The 19628-nt window shown below is 46.4% G+C and overlaps 1 protein-coding gene across 4 annotated transcripts in view; it reads right to left on the bottom strand.

The window, feature by feature from the left end:
• TRIO (trio Rho guanine nucleotide exchange factor) overlaps positions 1 to 19628 on the bottom strand; it is a 224991-nt gene that overhangs the window by 76699 nt on the left and 128664 nt on the right. For all 4 annotated transcript variants that reach the window (XM_013060766.1, XM_013060767.2, XM_045082027.1 and 1 more), the window contains 5 exons: positions 19086 to 19197; positions 16900 to 17090; positions 14808 to 14909; positions 10769 to 10911; positions 10100 to 10199 (listed from right to left, as the gene is read on the bottom strand). In XM_013060766.1, the coding sequence (XP_012916220.1) occupies positions 10100 to 10199; positions 10769 to 10911; positions 14808 to 14909; positions 16900 to 17090; positions 19086 to 19197 (648 nt within the window). The remainder of the gene's footprint in view (positions 1 to 10099; positions 10200 to 10768; positions 10912 to 14807; positions 14910 to 16899; positions 17091 to 19085; positions 19198 to 19628) is intronic.

Here is a 19628-nt window from a genome sequence, read left to right as displayed (position 1 = left end):
AGAACCCCTGCCCACACTGTGCTTCAGCATGCCGGCCCACACACTCTGTGGACACTGGCTTCTTTCCCATACGCTCGTGCGTTCTGGCCGGAAGCTCCTTTCCTTTCTTCTCTCCTCTCACTAAGCTCACTCCCATTTTCTGTCCATTAAAACTACCAACGCTTAGGCCCTCTGAAGCGTATCCATGAACTCCAGAAAGATACATCCACGCCGTGATTTCTACTTATAAAAGAGGTGTGTGGCCTTCTCGTGGCCTCTCGCTTACTGTGGCCAGGGCCCTCTGCCCCTCGGACCGTTCACACGTGGGGACAGCTCATACACACACACGCTCATTAACATCTCCTACACGAGAGAGTTGTGAACCCGTTCCCCCTCTCCGGACTGTCCCCTCTGGCTCTTCAACCCAGGCAGCCCCGTGGCTCCAGCTCTGCTGCCTGTTCACTGTGGCCTGATGCAGCCCCATAACCACACCCTCTATGCCGAGGACTCCCCAAGCAGACACCCCAAATAACAGCTAGACACTATTCCCCTCATTGTTTTGGACGTGTCCCTCCAAAGCAGTCCAGGACGTGACCCACCTCCCTAGTTTGTCCATCTTCCAGTGTGGCTAATGGTACCATAATTAAGTTACCCAAGTTAAAAACTCTTGCGCTCCAAACGCTATCAAATAGACCTAAGGCCGTCTCTCGGGTTACTTCCTTCCTCTGCCCAGCCATGCCACATGTTACGTGGATTTTGTGGTGGCCCTCCTTACACACTCCAGGCCCACTTTCCACGCCACGTGAGCACTGCAGGCAGTTGCCTTTTTGAAATGCTAAGCCTCCCCTTCAAGGACCTCCGATCCAAACTGCTGAGCTTGGGGTCCAAAGCTCCCACAGCCGGGTGCCAGCCCGCCCTGCCAGGCATGCTCGCCGGCTTCTCCTCATGGGATTCACAGCCTGGAGTGTGTCTTCCCTGTGTGCATGAGATCCTGGCTGCTCGGAGCCCCCATGTCCCCTCTAGGTCTGCTTCAAGCTCTGTCCGCCCATCAAAGCCCTCTGGGAAGCTGCTCCTGCACCTACCTCGTCACTCAGTTTGTAAATAAATTGTGTCACAATTCTGAAATAAAACGTGACTTTGGGAGCTAGCTCTGCCTGCGTTCAGCATGTCACATGCCCAGCCTTCTGTCCCCCTGCAGGGCAGAAGCACGGAGAACACACAGTCCAGGACAGCCGGTGGCCTGGGCTGTGGCCGGCCGGTGGGTGGAAGGACCAGCCAGGCCTCCCACTGGGGAGCAGCCTCCCTCCAGAAGCCTCGCCACTCCCCCTCACTCGCGGAGACCTGGGAATCCATGCCTCCTGCGCAGGCTCACGGCCCCCTGGGCCCCGTCATGCCCTAAGCTGCTCATTATCCTCCGGTCCTAATGGCCTCTCTTTTGAGAGAAAGTTTAGATATTTACAATAAGAAACACATGTCCACAAGACAACCACAGAAAGCAGAACACAACAGAACTCTTCCATAACAAAGCACACATATCAACAGATGGACTGTCTTTGCTAGGCCACAAAGGCAATTTCTCACGAATGTTTAATCCCCTCCAAAACGGTACACATTCCCCACAGGGAAAACCATGCTAAATCTTACACACAGCTCCGTGAACCATCAAAGATGCTAACGTTAAAAGGTTAAAGGTAGAGGCCCAGGCTGGAGAATTTTCCCTGTGAAACCCCACATTATGGAAGTGCTTAATCCCTGTAACAAAAAGGAGGAATGTTTCCTGCCCCAGGGGAGGCGTGACCAGGGAAGGAGCCCCAGCACGGAATCCAGCGTGCTGAGGCCCCGCAGGGTCCACATTTCCTACAGCCCCCTTCAGGCCTGCTGGAGCTCTCCCACGGCCACCAGTGACCTGCCCGTGCGAGTGAGTCACCCCCTGCCCGGAGCCCCACGCCCCCAGCCCATCACGCTGCCTGGAGGTTTCTCTACCCGCCCCCCTGCCCTGGGAAGCACAACTTCAAGACACATTATCTCATCACCAGCTCTTTGCTGGCTTCGTTCTTGAGCGTTTTATTAATTTTTCAGACAGCTCAAAGCCACGTGGTGCATTCTGCGGGTGGGGGAAGGGTGGGAAGGAGAGAGAGGGGCTGCCCAAGAAGGAACGTTAAGCTCGACTTTATTTCTGGCCCTGATTCCTTAGCCCCTCACAGAGTAATCAGAAACTATTGGAAACATCTGTGGACTTGACAGAGCATGATAAAAATCAAGCCTGTTCTGACAAAGAATCCCATACTGAGTTAAAATTCTTTTTCAAAGACTTCGGAGAACTTACTAACAGAATCTCCTACAATAATCTGTTTTCAAATAGTACTAAAATTATCATTAGAAAAACAACCTATCTGCTTGGCTTTACCGTGAGAATCTCCTCCACAAATCTTTAAGGGAGGACTAAAAAGGGTGCTTTCTGGGGCACAGAAGTCCTGAGGATTTCTATCTCAAGGTTCACATCTGAATGTTTTAAACTCACTACAAAAACTGTCTTTAAAACCAGTTTGCTAACTTTTTAAAAAAAAAAAAACCTTTTAAAAATAAAAGACTTAAAATAACTATTTTGCGGAAGCAATGCAAATCATCACTGCCTTTTAGGAATTAAATTCTTAAGTAGAAAAAGTTCGGATAATGGAGGGTGACTGAGATTGTACCTGCTTTCAATGCTATTTCCACCACCAGTGACCCGATTTCATTACTATACTGAGTTACCATTCCACTGATGTTAGCACTGTGTGCTTCTAAGCACACCCTGAGAAAGTTTTCCCGGGACCCTGTTCACTTCTGTGTGTTTTACAGACTTCTGTCAGGGCTCCTGACGGCATGCATGTAGTTGAGGATCACAACTGGTGAAAATCTCAGCTTCCACGATTCACATTAACTCTTGTGAAATTCACACGAGGAGACAGTGCTCTCCTCCCCTCCAATCTTTCTGCTTTTCCCCTTTAAAAAGTAACTGTGGTGCCTAAAAACCATGGCCATGACTAAGCCTTAGTGCAACACAGCATGGAAACTAGCCATGAAATGCCTCCTGCAGGACCAGACCACCTCTTGTCCCTTGCCGAGGGCTTCCAGGGGGCACTCTGACAATCCAGACACACAGACAATCAGCGGACTCGAATCAGGGTCCCTCTGACTAAATTCTCTCTAGAAAGACTGAATGTGAACAAGCTGTGGGCGCTCACCTAAAAGAATGAAAGGAGGAAACACTCATCTCTGGTTGCTGGCATGTTGAATCTTCAACAATTACCACACAGAACAGAATTTTACTTTTTATGTTTTCTGGAGAAAGCGTGTTATATTGTTGCTTTACCTGAACCCAGTTAAGAGCAGTGACTCAACTGTTTTAGTCCCCACGGCTGGAGACTTCTGAGAAGCCCACCGCTCCTCAGGGCAACTCTCTCTGGTGCACAACGAGGCAGTTTGACATTGCAAGAACACAGAATTCTGGAGAGACCAAAGCAAACATGTGCTTTGAAGGATGGCGCTCCCAGGTGAGCTCTGGGGCAGGATCGGCTGGAGGGAGAGCAAGCCTGTCACAACGGCCACAGGGGACGACGCAGCCCCTGCAGCAAATGATTCTACTTCGAGAACCGAAGTCAGCTGCAGGTGGGTGTCTGGCCAATTTTGTGAGAGCAATTCAAAAGGAAAGTGGCATTGCAGTCTAATAAAAGCCATTTCCCCCCAAAAGAACAAAGTGTATCAACTCTGTGAACAGTCCCTCCTACAACCCAGCACGGTTCAGTCATTCAGAAACCTCACAAAAGAATCTTGTGGTTTTGTGGCGGTTTCACATGGAGCGGACCAAAGACAGACCAAAGACTGGCCGCTTGGGTCAAGGGGATCAGGGAGTACAGTGCCATTACTGGCAACGCTTCCGAGAGAGGCCACCACCGGCAGCCAGAGATCCCCAAGGGAGTGCATCCTGCCCCAGGCTCTCACCCACCCAGGCTTCCCACTAGGCAACTTCACCAAACCTGGGCAGCAGAGCCCCCGCTCACGCCAACCCCAATGCCAAGTCCACAGGGGAAGCCTCCACCAAGATCTGCGGCTGAGTTCTAGTGAGGACCACTGTCATGGGCTCTCACACATCGAGGGCATAGAAAGAAATCTGTGAGAACTCAACAAATGGTTATTAGGGTAAATTTTATATGGCTTTTACCACACACACACACGCAAAAGAAATCTGTGAGAGAATTTTTTTTTCCCCCGAAACGGTAGCTTACCATACCTAACATTCTATCGAGAAAAGAAATACTGAGTGTGGTATTCAGAGATGTTAATTCTTCACTCTTTACTGACATGATCACACACTGGGTTTTCTAACACAAAAATAATTCTTAGAACCAAGGCCTCCTTGACCGTGTGATATACATGAGGTGGAATGGAAAATGAGATGTTAAAAAAAACCCAATTTAAAAGCCACAGCTAAAAAGGCAAACTTTAAATGTAAAATGTCAGGCCAAGTGGAGATAGGACAGTGATTATGTATCGGGCTTCAAGGCTTCCCAGACCCTGACCTGCACCAGCAACCCGTTTCCCCTCGCTCACAGCACCTGCTGAAGAAACAGGCACGGAGGGAAGGTGGCCAATGAAAGAGAAGTTTAGTTGGTTCACACAGAAAAAGGCACGAGAGCTGGAAAGTAGACAGCTGTCCACTGTTACCTTGAGTCATCTGGTCCTGGAAACCCCGAAGCTATGTAAGACACTTTCACCCAAAGAAACCCATTTGCTGAGTTTCCTGAGTGAGCAAGACCATCCTTCATCCAGAAACGTTAAAGTGAAATGACTCTTTGTCTTTGATGGAGGAACACTAACCAGAAGAGCTAAGAAATGACAGTCAGTTAGCCAGGTGACTGGGCTTCTCACCAGAAGGAAGAACAACTAGAAGAAACCTCTGGGCTCAAGTCCAAATCAAAACTATGTCATCACCTTCAACAGTAACTTTGATCAGTACTGTAAAACTTACATTATTAAAAAGCACTTTTCAGTGCACCACTATCTTAGTAAACATTGTTGTTATATTTCTACCCAAGCTTTGTATTTAAAAAAGAAAAAAATCTGCTTTTTCTTAGAACCGAGGCTTTCTGGGGAGCTCAGTTGGTTAAGTGTCTGACTCCTGATCTCAGCTCAGGGTCTTGATCTCAGGGTTGTGAGTTCAGGCCTCACATTGGGCTCCATGCTGAGCATGGAGCCTACTGAAAAAAAAAAAAAAAAAAAAAAAAAGGAAAAGAAAAGAAAAAGAACTGAGGCTTTCTACTTTAGTGTGGGCAATTTTGTTTTTCTGATTAACTAAAATTATCAAAGACTACATTCCACTTTGTGGTTTCATGAAAGCACTTAAAAAACTTGTCAAAGGTTACAAAAAACCACAGCCACTTAGGAAAATAGAAAACAAAGATTAGCAAAAGGAAGACACAAACACCAGGTGCGCTCCATCCCCCAGACTGCTGGCGGGGGCCTCATCTCCCGGGTCATTCCTGTCCTGGACCACCTGTCCTGGACCACCTGTCCTGGGCCTGCCCACAGTGGGTGATGCACGGACATCCGTGAATAGCGTGCAGTCATTTTACACATGTGCAGCCACAGTACGGCTCATTGTGTGGGGTTAAAGATGAGTGGGGGGGGTAGGTTTTTAGCAAGAATCCCCCTCTTCTTCAGTGACTGCCCATTCAGTATGGGGCATTTCACTGCTAAGTGCCACCCCAGTGCTTATGTGCAGGCACTAACACTGAGCACTTTATTCTTAGGGCAGCTTCTAGCTCCTAATCAGCACAGTCCAAATCCACTGCCATCCAGAGCGGGCAAATACAAGGACAGAGAGGCTGACACAGATAGCCATGTGCAACCACCAGGAATGAACAGCAACAGTCCAGGAAGGAGGGAGCAGGCAGCACTTTTGACAAAGACATAGCAATAGCTGGGATTCATTAAGTGCTCAGTACGTGCTCGGCACTGTTCTCAGCACGTCACACATTTTCAGTATGCACAGCCCCGTGAGGTGAGTCGTTAAGTCCTGTCCCCAGTTACAGATGATGACACTGAGGCACAGACTGGTGAGCTAACTGCCCAGGGCTGCCGAGGAGTAGAGCCCAGGGGTCTGGCTGGTGAGCACTTCCTCGTTGCTAACCATCTGCTGTCACACTGCGAGCAGCGGCCGGTATACTCTGTCTAGGGAGACTAAAATTCTGCCCTGGAGAAAGGCTTCCGAATTAAAGCACTTGCTGTCATGCCCACACAGGGGCACACCAACGTGAGGTCCTGGGAGACTCAGAGCTCTGGCAAGGCCAGCAGCTTGAGCTCCTCCTTGGAGCCCACGTGCCCTCTTGCTTCCAGCACCTTCAGCGGGGGGAGAGCGTGGAGCCAAAGCCGTGGGAGATCAGAACCAGGGCTCGTGTGGCTCCTGGCAGGGCCACTCTGTGCCCGGTATGCCAGGGAGGTGGGCTGGAAGGGAGAGGGAAGGCATTTTCTAAATAGGCTCAGTGCAAGTTTTCTTTCTCGAAAATGTGAATTTGGCCCCATTTTAAAATGCACACTGCAATTTACATAAATCCGGCCAAGTTCCTATCATTAGGATGTCACTTCATAGAGGAAGTTGGTTGACTTTTTAAACTACATAAAACCCCCTATCCCCAACACAGTACTACAGCACCTTCATTAAGAGTAAAATGAAATCATTTATTCTAAATACGTGGATTCATAGATTCACATTGTAAGCTTAGGGCAGTTCATGCCAAGTGTCAGTCTCAGTTGAATTTCTCATTCATTAAAAATCAGAACTGCATTACTTGACGATGTAAAAAAGCTCACACGGGCCCCGAGGGCTTGGGGCAGCTTGTCCACAGGCCCCTCCATCTTGCTTCGGTGATTCATCTTGACCTCAAGATGCTTTGTTCTAGAGTAGCCTGTATCTGATTCCCATATTTTCTATTTTCTTTATAATATAAGTTTTTGTTATATAAAATAAACCACAGACTAATAAGGCAAATAGAAGAGAAAAAGATTAAAAATGCTTCTTAAATACATTAAAATATTTAGCTCCATAACCAGCGCTAATGTGAATAATAAGGTCTGGACTCGAGCTGGTAATTAAATCCACATTTTGTTCTTGGCTTTAGCTGTCCGCTGCTGGGTGGCCCTGTGAGGGTCATCCGACCTCCCTCATCTCCTCAGTGTCCTGAAGGCTGGCTCAGCACTCTCCTCCCTACCTCAGGGAGACAAGCTCAGGACAAATGAGATAAGAATCTGGCAACCATCTGATTTCTTTGGACTCCGAATTATATTTTTATAAGATCATTTTATCAGCGTAAGTACCATGAATATGGACAAGAATCGCGGCTAAACTCACTCCCGGAACAAGGGGCCGGCATATTTCAAAACTGATGTTTTCAAAGAAAGAACTGTGCTTGCGAGGTGTGTTTGTACCCGGCTCTGTGAACAGTGCTCCTTGGAAAGAGGGTGTCTCCAGGAGCCCCTCCTCAACAGACTCTTCCAGAAACATCTGTGTGCCTCATAGAGCATTACTACAGCACTGGGCACATAACTTTTCCTTACGAACGCTCCAAGAGGCCAAGTCGAAAACATCCCCCCACCCAGTTTCTGAAATGTAACCGAAGTCCACGATAACAACTAACTCACAACAGGCATCATAAATTAAGCCCAACAGGCAGAATATGGTTAAGTAATTTCCCTTACCAGGTCTATCTGCCTGTGTCATCAGAAGCTGCTTTAAACCTAAAATATACACAGTGGAAAGAACCCCGAGACAAGAAAACTTACTGCCATCAGACCGGAGAGGGTTTTCTGGCTAAGCCGAGTTCAGTCCAACAGTGCATTCTAAAGCTGACTCGAAAAAGGATGCAGTTTCCTAATCTTCAAAATGTATTTTCCTGACACATCTACTGACCCTGAAATATCTACTAGAAGTATAAGCAGGGAGACAACAATAAGAAAGCCCTCTGGAAGCTGAGGATACACAAATCCTGGTATTCGCGTGGCAGCAAAGTCTTCCTTTCTTGCTCATTAGGCCGAATGGGAACATCCTCTCCAAACTCCAGATTTTGAGTTACCATCATGAAATCTCACATGCTCTTTATTCTCAGCCCAAATACAGACCCAAGAACTGAAGAAGGCAACTGGCTGCAGGTCTGTGGTCTTAGGAAGACAGCTCATCCCTGTTTGGTACTCTTGAACCTAACAAGGACCTACGATCTTAGGGAGTGGTATTTAAGGAAATACATGCCAGGTCTACGTAAAAGAGCAGTTCTGGAGTGTCATTACTTCCAGATGGCTAGGAGTCATGGCAACGCCAGGCTGGGAGCTGCCCAGCGGGAGAGCTTCTGTACAGCTCAGGTGGGGAGTAACGGCTGTTAGCTGCAGAAGCAGTCATCAGGGAGTTCTGAGCTCCACAGTGACGTTCGGAGAGAGGGCACCACATGAGGGAAGCAGAAAATGGTGAATTACCTCTACACGTAGAAGACTCAATAGATAGTTCTTTAAAAAGCCTAACATCCCAGTAGAAAAGCAAAACTTTATACTTTTATTTATCTCTTTGACAATTTCATTCAAATTTCTTATTTCTACAAAGTAAATTTTAAAACTCATTTCTAGAGTAAATCTATGAAAGTAAGAAATTCTAGAGTAAGTTCTATGAGAGTGTATCTGGGAAGAACATGAACTTGGGACCTGACAGGCCAATCGGTGGCTGGTGATGCCCACCACGGTGAGTCTGTGAGGGGCCTGAAGATGAGTGGCCGCAAGAAACATTGCTATTACACCCCAGATGCCTGACGTGTCCCTTCTCTCCTTCCTCATTTCTACCATTGGCGAGACATATTTGCCACTGGGCTCTGAACAAAGTAAAAGGAGACACTTTTTCTTCTCCATCCTATTACTCCAACCATTCTACTTTCTAGGACTTAGATGAACTCAAAAAACTAAATAGAAAAAACAAATGACTCAAACCAGAAGGATCTTAAAAGAGAAATCACTGTAGGAAAGCAATACTTTAAAGCTCACTTCCTTCTCTCCTGGACCCTGCATTACACACCGGGAATCCTCTGCAAAACTGGGTGAGGAAAGTGCCCCCATCTGGGCCTCAGAGACCTGCCAATGGAAACAGTCCGAGACTGGACCCTCACTGGAAGTCAGCAGTCGCTTCCAAAGGACGGTGAAGTCAGGACACTTCCTGCTACAAATACGCTGTGCAAACACCAGGCCAAGAACAGACTCCCACGTGTCCCCCCGCCCCCTGGTCGGGACGAATGCAGAAAGAGCAGCCTGCATCACATAGTGGGAAATGCAGGAATTCCGAACCGATGGCACTCAATAAAATCACTATTCACTATCAAATAATCTTTTTGGAGAATTTGGTCTAGCAGTTTAGAAACAGAACATGTGCTCAGTGGGAACAGAAGACTTATTTAGCCGATGTGAATGTCCCCCAACTGGCTTTTATGGAGGACCCTGATTAGCTGTGCCTCATGTCAGCCTGGATTCCGAATTCTCCTGCTCATTTATTTTGTTGGTTTTGGGATTTGATCGGGACAGATCATGAGGTACTCTACACCCCTTCTGGAGAAGGGAGAGCTTCATGGATGTTTTGCCGACCAGAATGGCTGCCCAGCCGTCAGCACCAGCACGGGCTCCTTCCGGGGTGCCTTTCCTGCACCTGCTGCACCTGTGTTCCCAGGAGGAGCTGCAAGGCCCACCTGAGGGTGCCGGCGCCCCTACTGATTCACAGCAGCTTCTCATCTGGGCTCTGTGCAGCATTTAACTTAAAATAACTAGTTTTTCTGCTTCTGTAAAGTTACAGCTTAAACACCTGCCCTAGAACACCCTGACAGAAAACCATGTAACGACACTGGAAAGGTCAGGCGATTTTTCCTGAATCCTCAGGCTTTACACCCAACACCCCCAACTTTTTGTCTCTGCTTCTACTCCCAGCACCACTTAGCACATAGTGACTGTCTGGAAATGTTGGTGCCAAACTGTCATTTATAGATAGAAACAGGCTGCTTCCTAGCAGATCCAAGACTGCATCACCCACCCGCCAAAGAAAGTGCTGGTTGCAGCTTACCTTATCACTGTCCAGCGTGTTCTGAGACGTCCGTGAGGCGATGGAAATTGTGTCCGGCTGGCTGCTCCCATCGCCCTGGCTATCCAGATCCTCTCCATCCCTGAAGAAGCAAACAAAGTTTTCATTCCTGACACTGCTGGATTTCTCAAGACTGGTGGAGGGTAGCTGTCAGTCACTGGAGAGACAGATTTGTTCAAAGAGGCACAGAGCCATCTGTGTGACTGCACCAGCATTGCGAGAACGGTGACAGGAGGCCACCTTGGCTGCGCGCCGGGCTGTGTGTCCAAAACGTGTCCTCCGGGTAACGCACACAGTGGTAAGACACGGTTGTGGTCATTTCCATCACAGAAACGAGAAACATGAACACCTAGGATAAGATGTAGCTTGTCCCGGTCCCACGCATGACCTAGACACACATCCAGACTCACACGTGCTGTGGGAAGGGCAACAGAAAGGGATGTGCACAGAGCCCCTTGACTTTAAGCTGAAGGAGGTTCTGGTCTTGACAAAGCAACTTATTTTGCTAAGAATGAGGTTATACATAAACTATATTAAAAAAAAAATTCCTCAAAATATTTAAGAAAGATGATCTTTGGAAAACACTAAGTTAACACCGCCTTGTTCCCTCCCTACCAACTAAACACACCTACCCTGAGTCCCAGCACTAACCTCCTCCCCTTCTGCCTTGCTGCCGGCGCCGTCTTGGGGATGTGAATGGGCTCCTTCAGGGCTCCTTTCAGGTGAATAGTCCTTTCCTGTATTACTTCGCGGATGTGCTTTATCCAGTCCTGCTTGTTCTCTATACTGGAAGCCTGAACGAGGTGTGAGAGTCAGTCAGGATACGGAAGCGCTCCTTTTCAGAACCCACACTAACCACACTCAGGTCACCCGCATTCCTTGTTTCCCAATTTCAAAATAACTTTCCAGCAGAACAGCAACCACATCCCATGTTTACTTTTATATTTTGAGTATTTTTCAGCCAAACCGTTTTTATCTTACAGCACATATGTTACTCCAGATCTCCAAACATTGTAATAATCAATCATTCCCCAGCCTGCAAACCTTGTAAGCAGCTCTGGGTAAATATGAAAGCGCAGCTCATCCCAAGCCCAAGTGTCCCTGAAGCAATTTAGGCAAAGACCAGCGGTCGGGGGTTCCCAGCCACCCGCAATGGTGCCCATGTCCCTCTGCCTTGTCCCCTGCACTCTGTTTCCAGACCAGCCCCACCTGCACCCATGCTCGCTGCCCCAGCACTCTGTGGAGTCGGGCCCCCCCTTCTCCTCAGGTCAGAAATGGGCCCATGGTCACACGGCTGGCATGGGAAGCAGCCGGAAAGCTCAGGCTGGACAGATGGCATCCATGTGGACATCAGAGCCCGGCCTCCCAAGCTCTGCCTTCACCTACACCTGGTCACACCAGTAGCGTAAACCAGTTAACCTACTGCCAATCATAGATGGCAACACCAATACAACTTTTGAGAACTATTTTCTGAAAATGACACACAGTCGATACTCAATAAGCATTTGCAGAATGAACACAGGGCAGTACTCCTTCCAGATTTTTTTCCTTTCTCTTGGCCTCAAAGAAGGTTTCTTTCTTTCTTTCTTTCTTTCTTTTTTCCTTCTTTTTGCATGTTCTGGGGCTTAGTAACAGTTTTTAATTTCCTTGTGGAAAACATCAACCTCCTATGACATAAGCACAATTCCCTGTAAATGACTCAAACAGTCGTCAGAGGGATTACAGCTGAGATCCTGACCAAGAGGGAGCATTTTCTCATGGCGCACCTTGTTTTCAAAAACAGAAAGGTCAAGGCCCAGGTTGGGAAAGGAAATTAGAGCTGGGACTATCTTTCTCCTGTGTACAAAGTTTTAACTGGAGGCTGTGTCTTTAAAGTCACTTAGAGCTAGGAACAGGGAACTAAATAAAGGATAAAAGCAGCTTCTGGCCTCCATTCCCAGACCTGAGACTGGAAAGCAGTATCTCAAGTTCTTCTGAGGCAGGGGGATCAGGGACTAGGGGAGTCTGTGCATGGAAAAGAGGTGTTCTCTCGGTGCAAAACTCTGAAAACTGCCGATCTACTGGCATTGAAATGCCTGATATAAGCATTCAGGTTAAACTGAGAGAAGAATCTGAGAAAGAACATTTGGCTGGGTTTAGAGACAACTGAGGGAAACTGTTAAATATGGTTCACAAAGAAATGGAATTCTCATGATTTAATAGGATGAAGTGATCATTACATTCATGGAGAGGAATTCTCCTGACCTTAAAGAAATTAAACAAAGAAAACGTGCCAATTTTTCAGAACAATAAGAGAAAGGTAAGCCAGCTAAATACTAAATAAAAGGTCCCACTTGTCTAAGAGATGGGAATAGTTTGTTTTGGACTCTAAGTAGTCTCCATCCATTTATGGAAGGGTTTGGAAATCAGGTTCTCCCTTCCAGAGGACAACATAAAAAAGACCACAGCTTTGTTTTCTAACTACTAGGCCATCAGTATCATTGTCATTTCTATCAGTACCTCCTCCACCACCATCATCAGCTCTACCAGCACCACTGTCTCCCCTGCCACCATCACCTCCACTACCATCTACAACACAGCCACCGCCATCTCCACCACTTCACCACCACCTCCAGCACCATCACTTCCACCACATCTCCATCTCAATCACCTCCCCCATCATTTCCCCCACAACCATCTCCATTTCTACCACCACCACATCCATCCCAAACTCCTTCCCTCCACCATCATCTCCACCACCTATATCTCCACCACATCCACCACTACCTCCACCACCATCACCTCCACCATCATCTCCATCCCAACCACCTCCTCCACCATCTCCACCACTACCACTTCCATCCTAACCACCCCCCTACCCATCTCCATCTCAACCACCTCCAACACCACCTCTACCACCATCACTTCCATCATCATCTCCATCTCAACTACCTCCTCTGTCATCTCCACCACCACCACTTCCATCTCAAACACCTCCCCCCCACCATCTCCATCTCAACATCTCCTCTATCATCTCCAACACCTACATCTCCACCACATCCACCACTACCTCCACCACCATCACCTCCACCATCATCTCCATCCCAACCACCTCCTCCACCATCTCCACCACTACCACTTCCATCCTAACCACCCCCCTACCCATCTCCATCTCAACCACCTCCACCACCACCTCCACCACCATCCCCACCACCTCAGTCCCTGCCTCCACCATCATCTCCATCTTAGCTGGCATTTCCACCTCCACCCCCACCTTCTCCATCTCCAGCTCCACCACCACAAAGTAATTTCTAAAATGAATGAGGACATCATTTCCTTTAGTCTCTCCTTGGAAGGCAGAGAAATATTACTCGAAATTCCCCTAGAAAGCTTTCATCTGATAAAGCCTGTAGGGAGCCTTATCCTTCAACTGCATCATGAGTATTTTATTATATCCTAAATGAAAGTAGTTCAAATCTGACTAAAATATCTGGCACTATTTCTCAGATTCACCCTTTGACATCTGTCACTGTAGCTAATCTGGATAAATACTTACTATGAGTTGGAAGTTTTATGGTTTTGAGAATACTTTAAAATTTTATGGCTTAGGAAAGTTCTGTTATCTAATATTTAGCTATCAGTGCAATTTCTATTTTATAGGGCTTTATGCCAATACTAACAAGAACACACTGGGCTGGTAATCATATATTCATTGCAAAACAATCCATCATTTCCATGGGAATAAAGATCTTAGAAACACAATGGCTTCCATTAAAGTACAAATTCTTTAAGAGCAAGGTACCGATGAGAAATTCATAGTTGCTGGAAATACTGGTGAGAGATTAAAAGGAATGTATGAGACAGAATCCCTGGCATGCAAGTTCATACACCAGAGTCCCATTAAGCTTTTGGCTCATCTCCCAATATTGTACAAATCTTCAGCAACATCTTCCACAAAACATCCCAAAATCACTTATGGCCTTCCCAGAAAGCTAAAAAAGATAGTTTTATCTGTATTTTCTCAAACACAGGAGGGAGTACACAAGACACCTGAGTGCCCTGTGTCTTTCCTTGGAGAGGCTGGTACAATGGAGGCAGAGTTCAAGTCAAATATGCAAACATATATGCCTCCCCCATCCCAATATATACCCCCCAAAAGCACCCTTGGTGTTTTTGAACACTCTGAATCATAATATTATCAACCCTTGTAACTGATCATTATCTCCCTTTTTTCTCTGTCCCCTAACCAGAAAGCCAAAGAGCCTGGGACCCCATGAAGACTCTCAGCACATTCAGCCCTGGAATGGCCCAAGGCCTTCACAAGCTCATCAGGTGCCTATCTGCCTTTGGAAACTGGACGAAGTGTGCAGTGAGAGCTGTCGAGCCACATGTCCTTTCTCCTGTACCTTAACCTCCTGCACTTCTGATGGAATCGACTAATTCTTTTTCAGACAGAATGGGAGAAGTTTAAAGAGATTTCTCTCCATCTGACCTTTATCGTAGAAGAGCAAAGTTTATTTCAAGGCATTTTATCACTAGAGTACCAAACTGAATTTATTCTATTATTCTTTTTGTGATAATCGCCTATCTCGAGAGAACACAAAAAGAGCAAATAAAAGCATATGAACACCAATATATTTCAACAACAGGAAAAAAAAAAAAAACATTAAACTTGTCCCACAGCACATTCCCAAGCTTCAGATGAACATACCTTAAGGACAATTTTATTATCTGAGGTTGGCGTCCTCCCCACCCACAGTGCAAATTTGCAAGGATCTCCTTCAACGTGTTCCGTGACACCCAGCTCTGAGGTCTGGATAAAAAGGTAGTTACATAATTAGATGACTGTAAGATTCCAGCAGGATACAGAACAAAGACCAAGAAAATGGTTTTTGGTGGCTTGTGGTCACGCCAGGTTATAACAACATAGTTTATTTACGGTAACGGGTAAGCCTCCGATCTTACTGCAGTTAAAATGAGAAGGTTTTGTTCTCAGGCCGCCATGATTGCTTGCATCCCTTCTACTTCCCCTGTGCACATCTACTGGAGATCCTGATGAGGGTCAACCAGCAAATCAAGAGGAAGGAAACCAAAATATCTAAAAATCCTCTTACTGGAAAATCAAAGAGTTGACCATTTTCAACTCATAAACAACAAACCAAATAGGTCTGAGTTGCAAAGGAGTTCCCGCCATGCATTTTCCGCACGAGTGGAGTAGGTTGCAGAAGGCACATAATAATGTCTTCACAGTTATTTCCCGATTTGTCCATCAAGAGCACTTTTAGTATTTCGCCAATAATTATAAGGGCTAAGAGATAAAATTTCTCTCTGTGACATGTGCAGTTGTGATGGGAGCACATGGAAGAGCAGAGGTGAAGGTCAACATCTTCAGTCCCTCCCCCACAGTCAAGTTCACCCTCGTGTGTTTCCCCTCTCCGGCAAAGGAAGTGATTCATAATGGTGGCCTCTAAGGGAACCTTAACTTTTGAAAGATAAATTAAATGAAGATGTATCAGCTTCTAAAACAGACTAGCTTGGTCTCTGAGGATAGATTAAAGGCAGCTAGTGAAATTACTAGCCAGCAATGGTGCATTTTTTCTTTCCAGTTACAATATGATCTAAAATGATGTAAGGTGGGCTGTGAGCCAAAAGACAATCTCAGACAGGAAATAAGCCAAAGAAAATGGTATGAAAACCATTAGTTTAAACTTGCAAATTCCAAATTATTATTAAAGATGATTTCTACATTGGTAGTATTTTATTACTTTGGGAACTTGATTAATATATGGATACCATAAAAATACATAATGTAGATGATGTCTAAATTCCAAATATCTACCCGTATTTATAAGTGATCTGTCATATCTTGTGTAAAGAAGAAACCAAATTCTATACATTTCCTATTCTTTCTCAGATGGTGATTTTTCATTAGTTTTGCACAATCCTCCCCCTGCCTGACCCTGCCCAGCAGTTCTGTGATGACAGCCCGAGGTATTCCCACGAGGGGAACACAGAAATACAACGGACCCTGAGGAGGACACTTGCTTGAGGCTTCTCGGAGAGTCGGCATGTGGTTTTACCCAGAGACTTGTTATTTGTTGGAAAAAAGGCATCAGCTATATTCTTTTGGCATAAAGTACAGTCACAGGTTAAAAAAGAATTCAAATGCAACACAGTATGCACCCAGCACTCAAGGGTGGGAAGTACTCTCTGCACAGATGGGATAGTGGACCTTTAGAACTATTTTTGCATATGTATATTTTCTCTAATAACCATATTTTGTTAGTGTAAAGAACCCTAAATTTACTTGTTTATTTTCCACACATTTACCTTTATTGAAAGAAAAATTCACCCCAGACTATTAAGAGCCTACAGTCAGCCACCCAGGAAGGCTGCTTAATGTATCTTCCAACATTGGTGAAAGGAAAATTAATTAGAATGATATGAGAACTTAATCGTAGACTCATATGATCAATTTATTTGTAAAGCTGGTTTGGGTACATAAGAGGTAAATTTAAATTCACTTTAAAAAAGTGTTTTCTCATCCTTAGAGTCTATGGAATTTAGAAAAAGCAGGTTTTCTCAATCTAGCGAAGCTAAAACCCATGAGCTCCCTCTAGTGGACTCCAGATTGTCAGAGATGTTCACTGTGGAAGATCAAAACCTAACAAAACCTAAAGTTTCACATTTTAGGGCAGTTTGGGAGGTTAAATTGAAAGCAATGGTGCTTTTTTTTTCCTGCCTACAAGAAGATTTGCAAGTGTGTTACCTTTAAATTAACAATTCTGAATGCTGATACTTACAAATAATTTGCTTTTATAAAGGTACTTGCTTCTGCCACTGGAATCTTTCACTTCTTTACTAAATACTAAGGACATTTCAAAAAGGAAGAGATGCCGTTCTCGACCCTTTCGAATTAAGGTTTTTGGGTCCCACACTTGGAAGGATTCCTGCAGGATGAGTTCTCCCTGAGACTCAATATTTTCATCAAACCCTACAACACAAAGACAAGAAGGCACAATCAATTTGAAAGAAAATAAAAAATGATGCACAGGACAGCATTGTGACGATTTAAACATTTGTTCAATGCCCAACAATTACATCACAGATTAGAGTTCCCTTTCTGGACCCCCATTCCAGTTTCTCTGCACTGATCCCACCTGACGAAGGATAATTTTTCCTTAAACATGACTTTGTATATATTTTCCCTTGCTCAAAAAAGGAGGGAAGGAAAAAAAAAAAAAAGCCAGTGCTTCCTCATGGCTTTAACTCTATCTGCTGCGGGTGGCATTCACACCATGTGAGATTTGAATGAACTCCCTGCTTCTCCTTGGCCTTCACTCACGGCATCCCATCACACAGACCTCCTCCTCCCCTGGCCCAGAATGGTCCACAGACCTTCCCCCAGGCCACTGCCTACTCCCAGGCTGTGACCTGATCCTCTGCCTCTTCAGCCCAGAACACCCTCCTCGACATTCCACTGCAGTCCCAGCCTATCCAAAGGGCTCTGGTCTGGCCTTCCTTGGTGAGTTCTCCCAGCTTTGCAGAATTCTTCCTGTGAATCAGTCACACTCCGGCCATGGAATGGCTTTCGCTCTGCTCAACTCTTCCCGGAAGTGGCCCACTGCATGGACTTCCAGCGACCAGGCTGCAGGAAGTGGCTGGATATCTGGGGCAGGGGCTGCTAGTTCTCCCTCGACCATGGCTCTCTCCTACTTCTCCAGAGAGAAGCATCCTCTGTGGTTGCTCAGACAGGCCCTGCATTGCTGCCCCCGTGGCGCTGGGACAGCACGTGGCCAAGCACAGGCCACGTGGCGCAGTCTTGCATACAACTCCTCGTTTCTGCCCTTCCAGCGGCCGCTCCTTCCCCGCCCTCTTTCCCCACTTTCTTTCTGCTGGATGGAACATTCCCATGGTCTTGACATATCCTAAACCTTCCCAAGCAAACAACATTTAAGCAGTGGAGAGAAAGTACAGAGAACAGAACCTGAGTCCTTGATGATGCCAAGAAGGGCTGCCGCACCAGCTCAGGGTCTCACATCAGAGACAGGAAAAGCTACCCCACCTGGCCTCTGACTTCTGCGTCTCTACTGCCAACAGCAGCACCTCTGCCCCAACCGGTTACACTGCTCAATACTACTGGGAAGACACAGGCTCGAAAAAGCATTTGGGGAAAAGATTACTTTTTGTACATAATTGTGTATCTGATAATAGGAATTAAGCTCTACAATACAGAAAGAACCTCTTTAAACACAAGCATCCATGGAAAGTTTGTTTGCAAGTGTTTCGTTTCTCTGCCTCGCTCTTCACCACATCACACACTGCCGTGTCACATGCCGCCATGTTCGAGGATCTTGCAAGTGATACAGTGGATAGAGATACAGGGAAACAGCAAGCTTTTTAAAGGATTTTATAATCACAGGGGCTGATCTTGCCGTCCGTCCATCCATCCATCTACTGTGGACACCTGATTGCCTAAAACAAGTGACACACGGTGCTACCGGGGTCCAGGAGAGTGGACAACCTGCTCTCCAGATGATGGACAAGAGCGTGCTCTTAATGAGGCTAAAGCACTTCAGAAACTAAGGGGAAGCAATGAAACCAGATCCTTTAAAAAAGAAGGTCCTTGGGGCGCCTGGGTGGTGCAGTCGGTTAAGCATCTGACTCTTGATTTCAGCTCAGGTCATGATCTCAGGGCTGTAAGACTGAGCCCTATGTGGGGCTCCATACTTGGCAGGGAACCAGCTGGAGGATTCTCTCTCTTCCCCTGCTCTTTACCCCTTCGCTGCCTTGTGCCTGCACACTCACGCCCTCTCTCTCATACAAATAAATCTTTAAAAAAAAAAAGGGTATTCACATCTAAACTCTTAACTCCTAACAGAATACAGGGGCACAAAGCCAAGAGTTTCAGGGCATGGGAGAGCCCCTCATACACAGTGTCAGCAGGACGTGTGCAGATGCTTGTCGGGGGACGTGCAGAGCCTCGTACCTTCCAGCATGCTGAGGTGCATGGCGTCGTTGGCTCGCTTTGGCACACTGAGCATCACCTCGAGGCCATCTTTTATCTCCCCCTTTCCTTCCTCACAGCAAGTGAGTAGCTCCTGTAAGAGACCGATACCATGAACCATCCAAAGGCCAAAAGCTTTGCCCACAAGATCTTTGCCATGAAGAATCCATGAGTTTCAAGAGAACAACCGACCACGGTTGGCTGGGCACATCTTCTCACAGTAAATGAATCACTGCCTCTTTAAGGATGGAAGGATCTGTCCGGCTCAACTCAGGATGCTTCTTCAGATCAGAGGAAACCGGATGCAGTCACAGTTTAAGACAAAATCAGTGTACACCTTAACTACCAAGCCTCAAAAATAATAATAATTAAAAAATAATTAGCACAGCAAAGCATAATCAGCTACTGGTGTTATCTGAACGTCATGGCAGAGTGCACCGAGCATCCCCATGTGATCGTGAACACGTCTGTGCTGTTAACGCCGCCCCCAGCCCGGACCTCCCGGGTCCGAGCGGGAGCAGCACC

Source organism: Mustela putorius, unplaced genomic scaffold, assembly GCF_011764305.1.
Source record: "Mustela putorius furo isolate JIRA1106 unplaced genomic scaffold, ASM1176430v1.1 tig00000589_pilon_pilon_pilon, whole genome shotgun sequence".
Taxonomy (NCBI): domain Eukaryota; kingdom Metazoa; phylum Chordata; class Mammalia; order Carnivora; family Mustelidae; genus Mustela; species Mustela putorius.
This window is presented reverse-complemented; position numbering and strand designations above follow the sequence as displayed.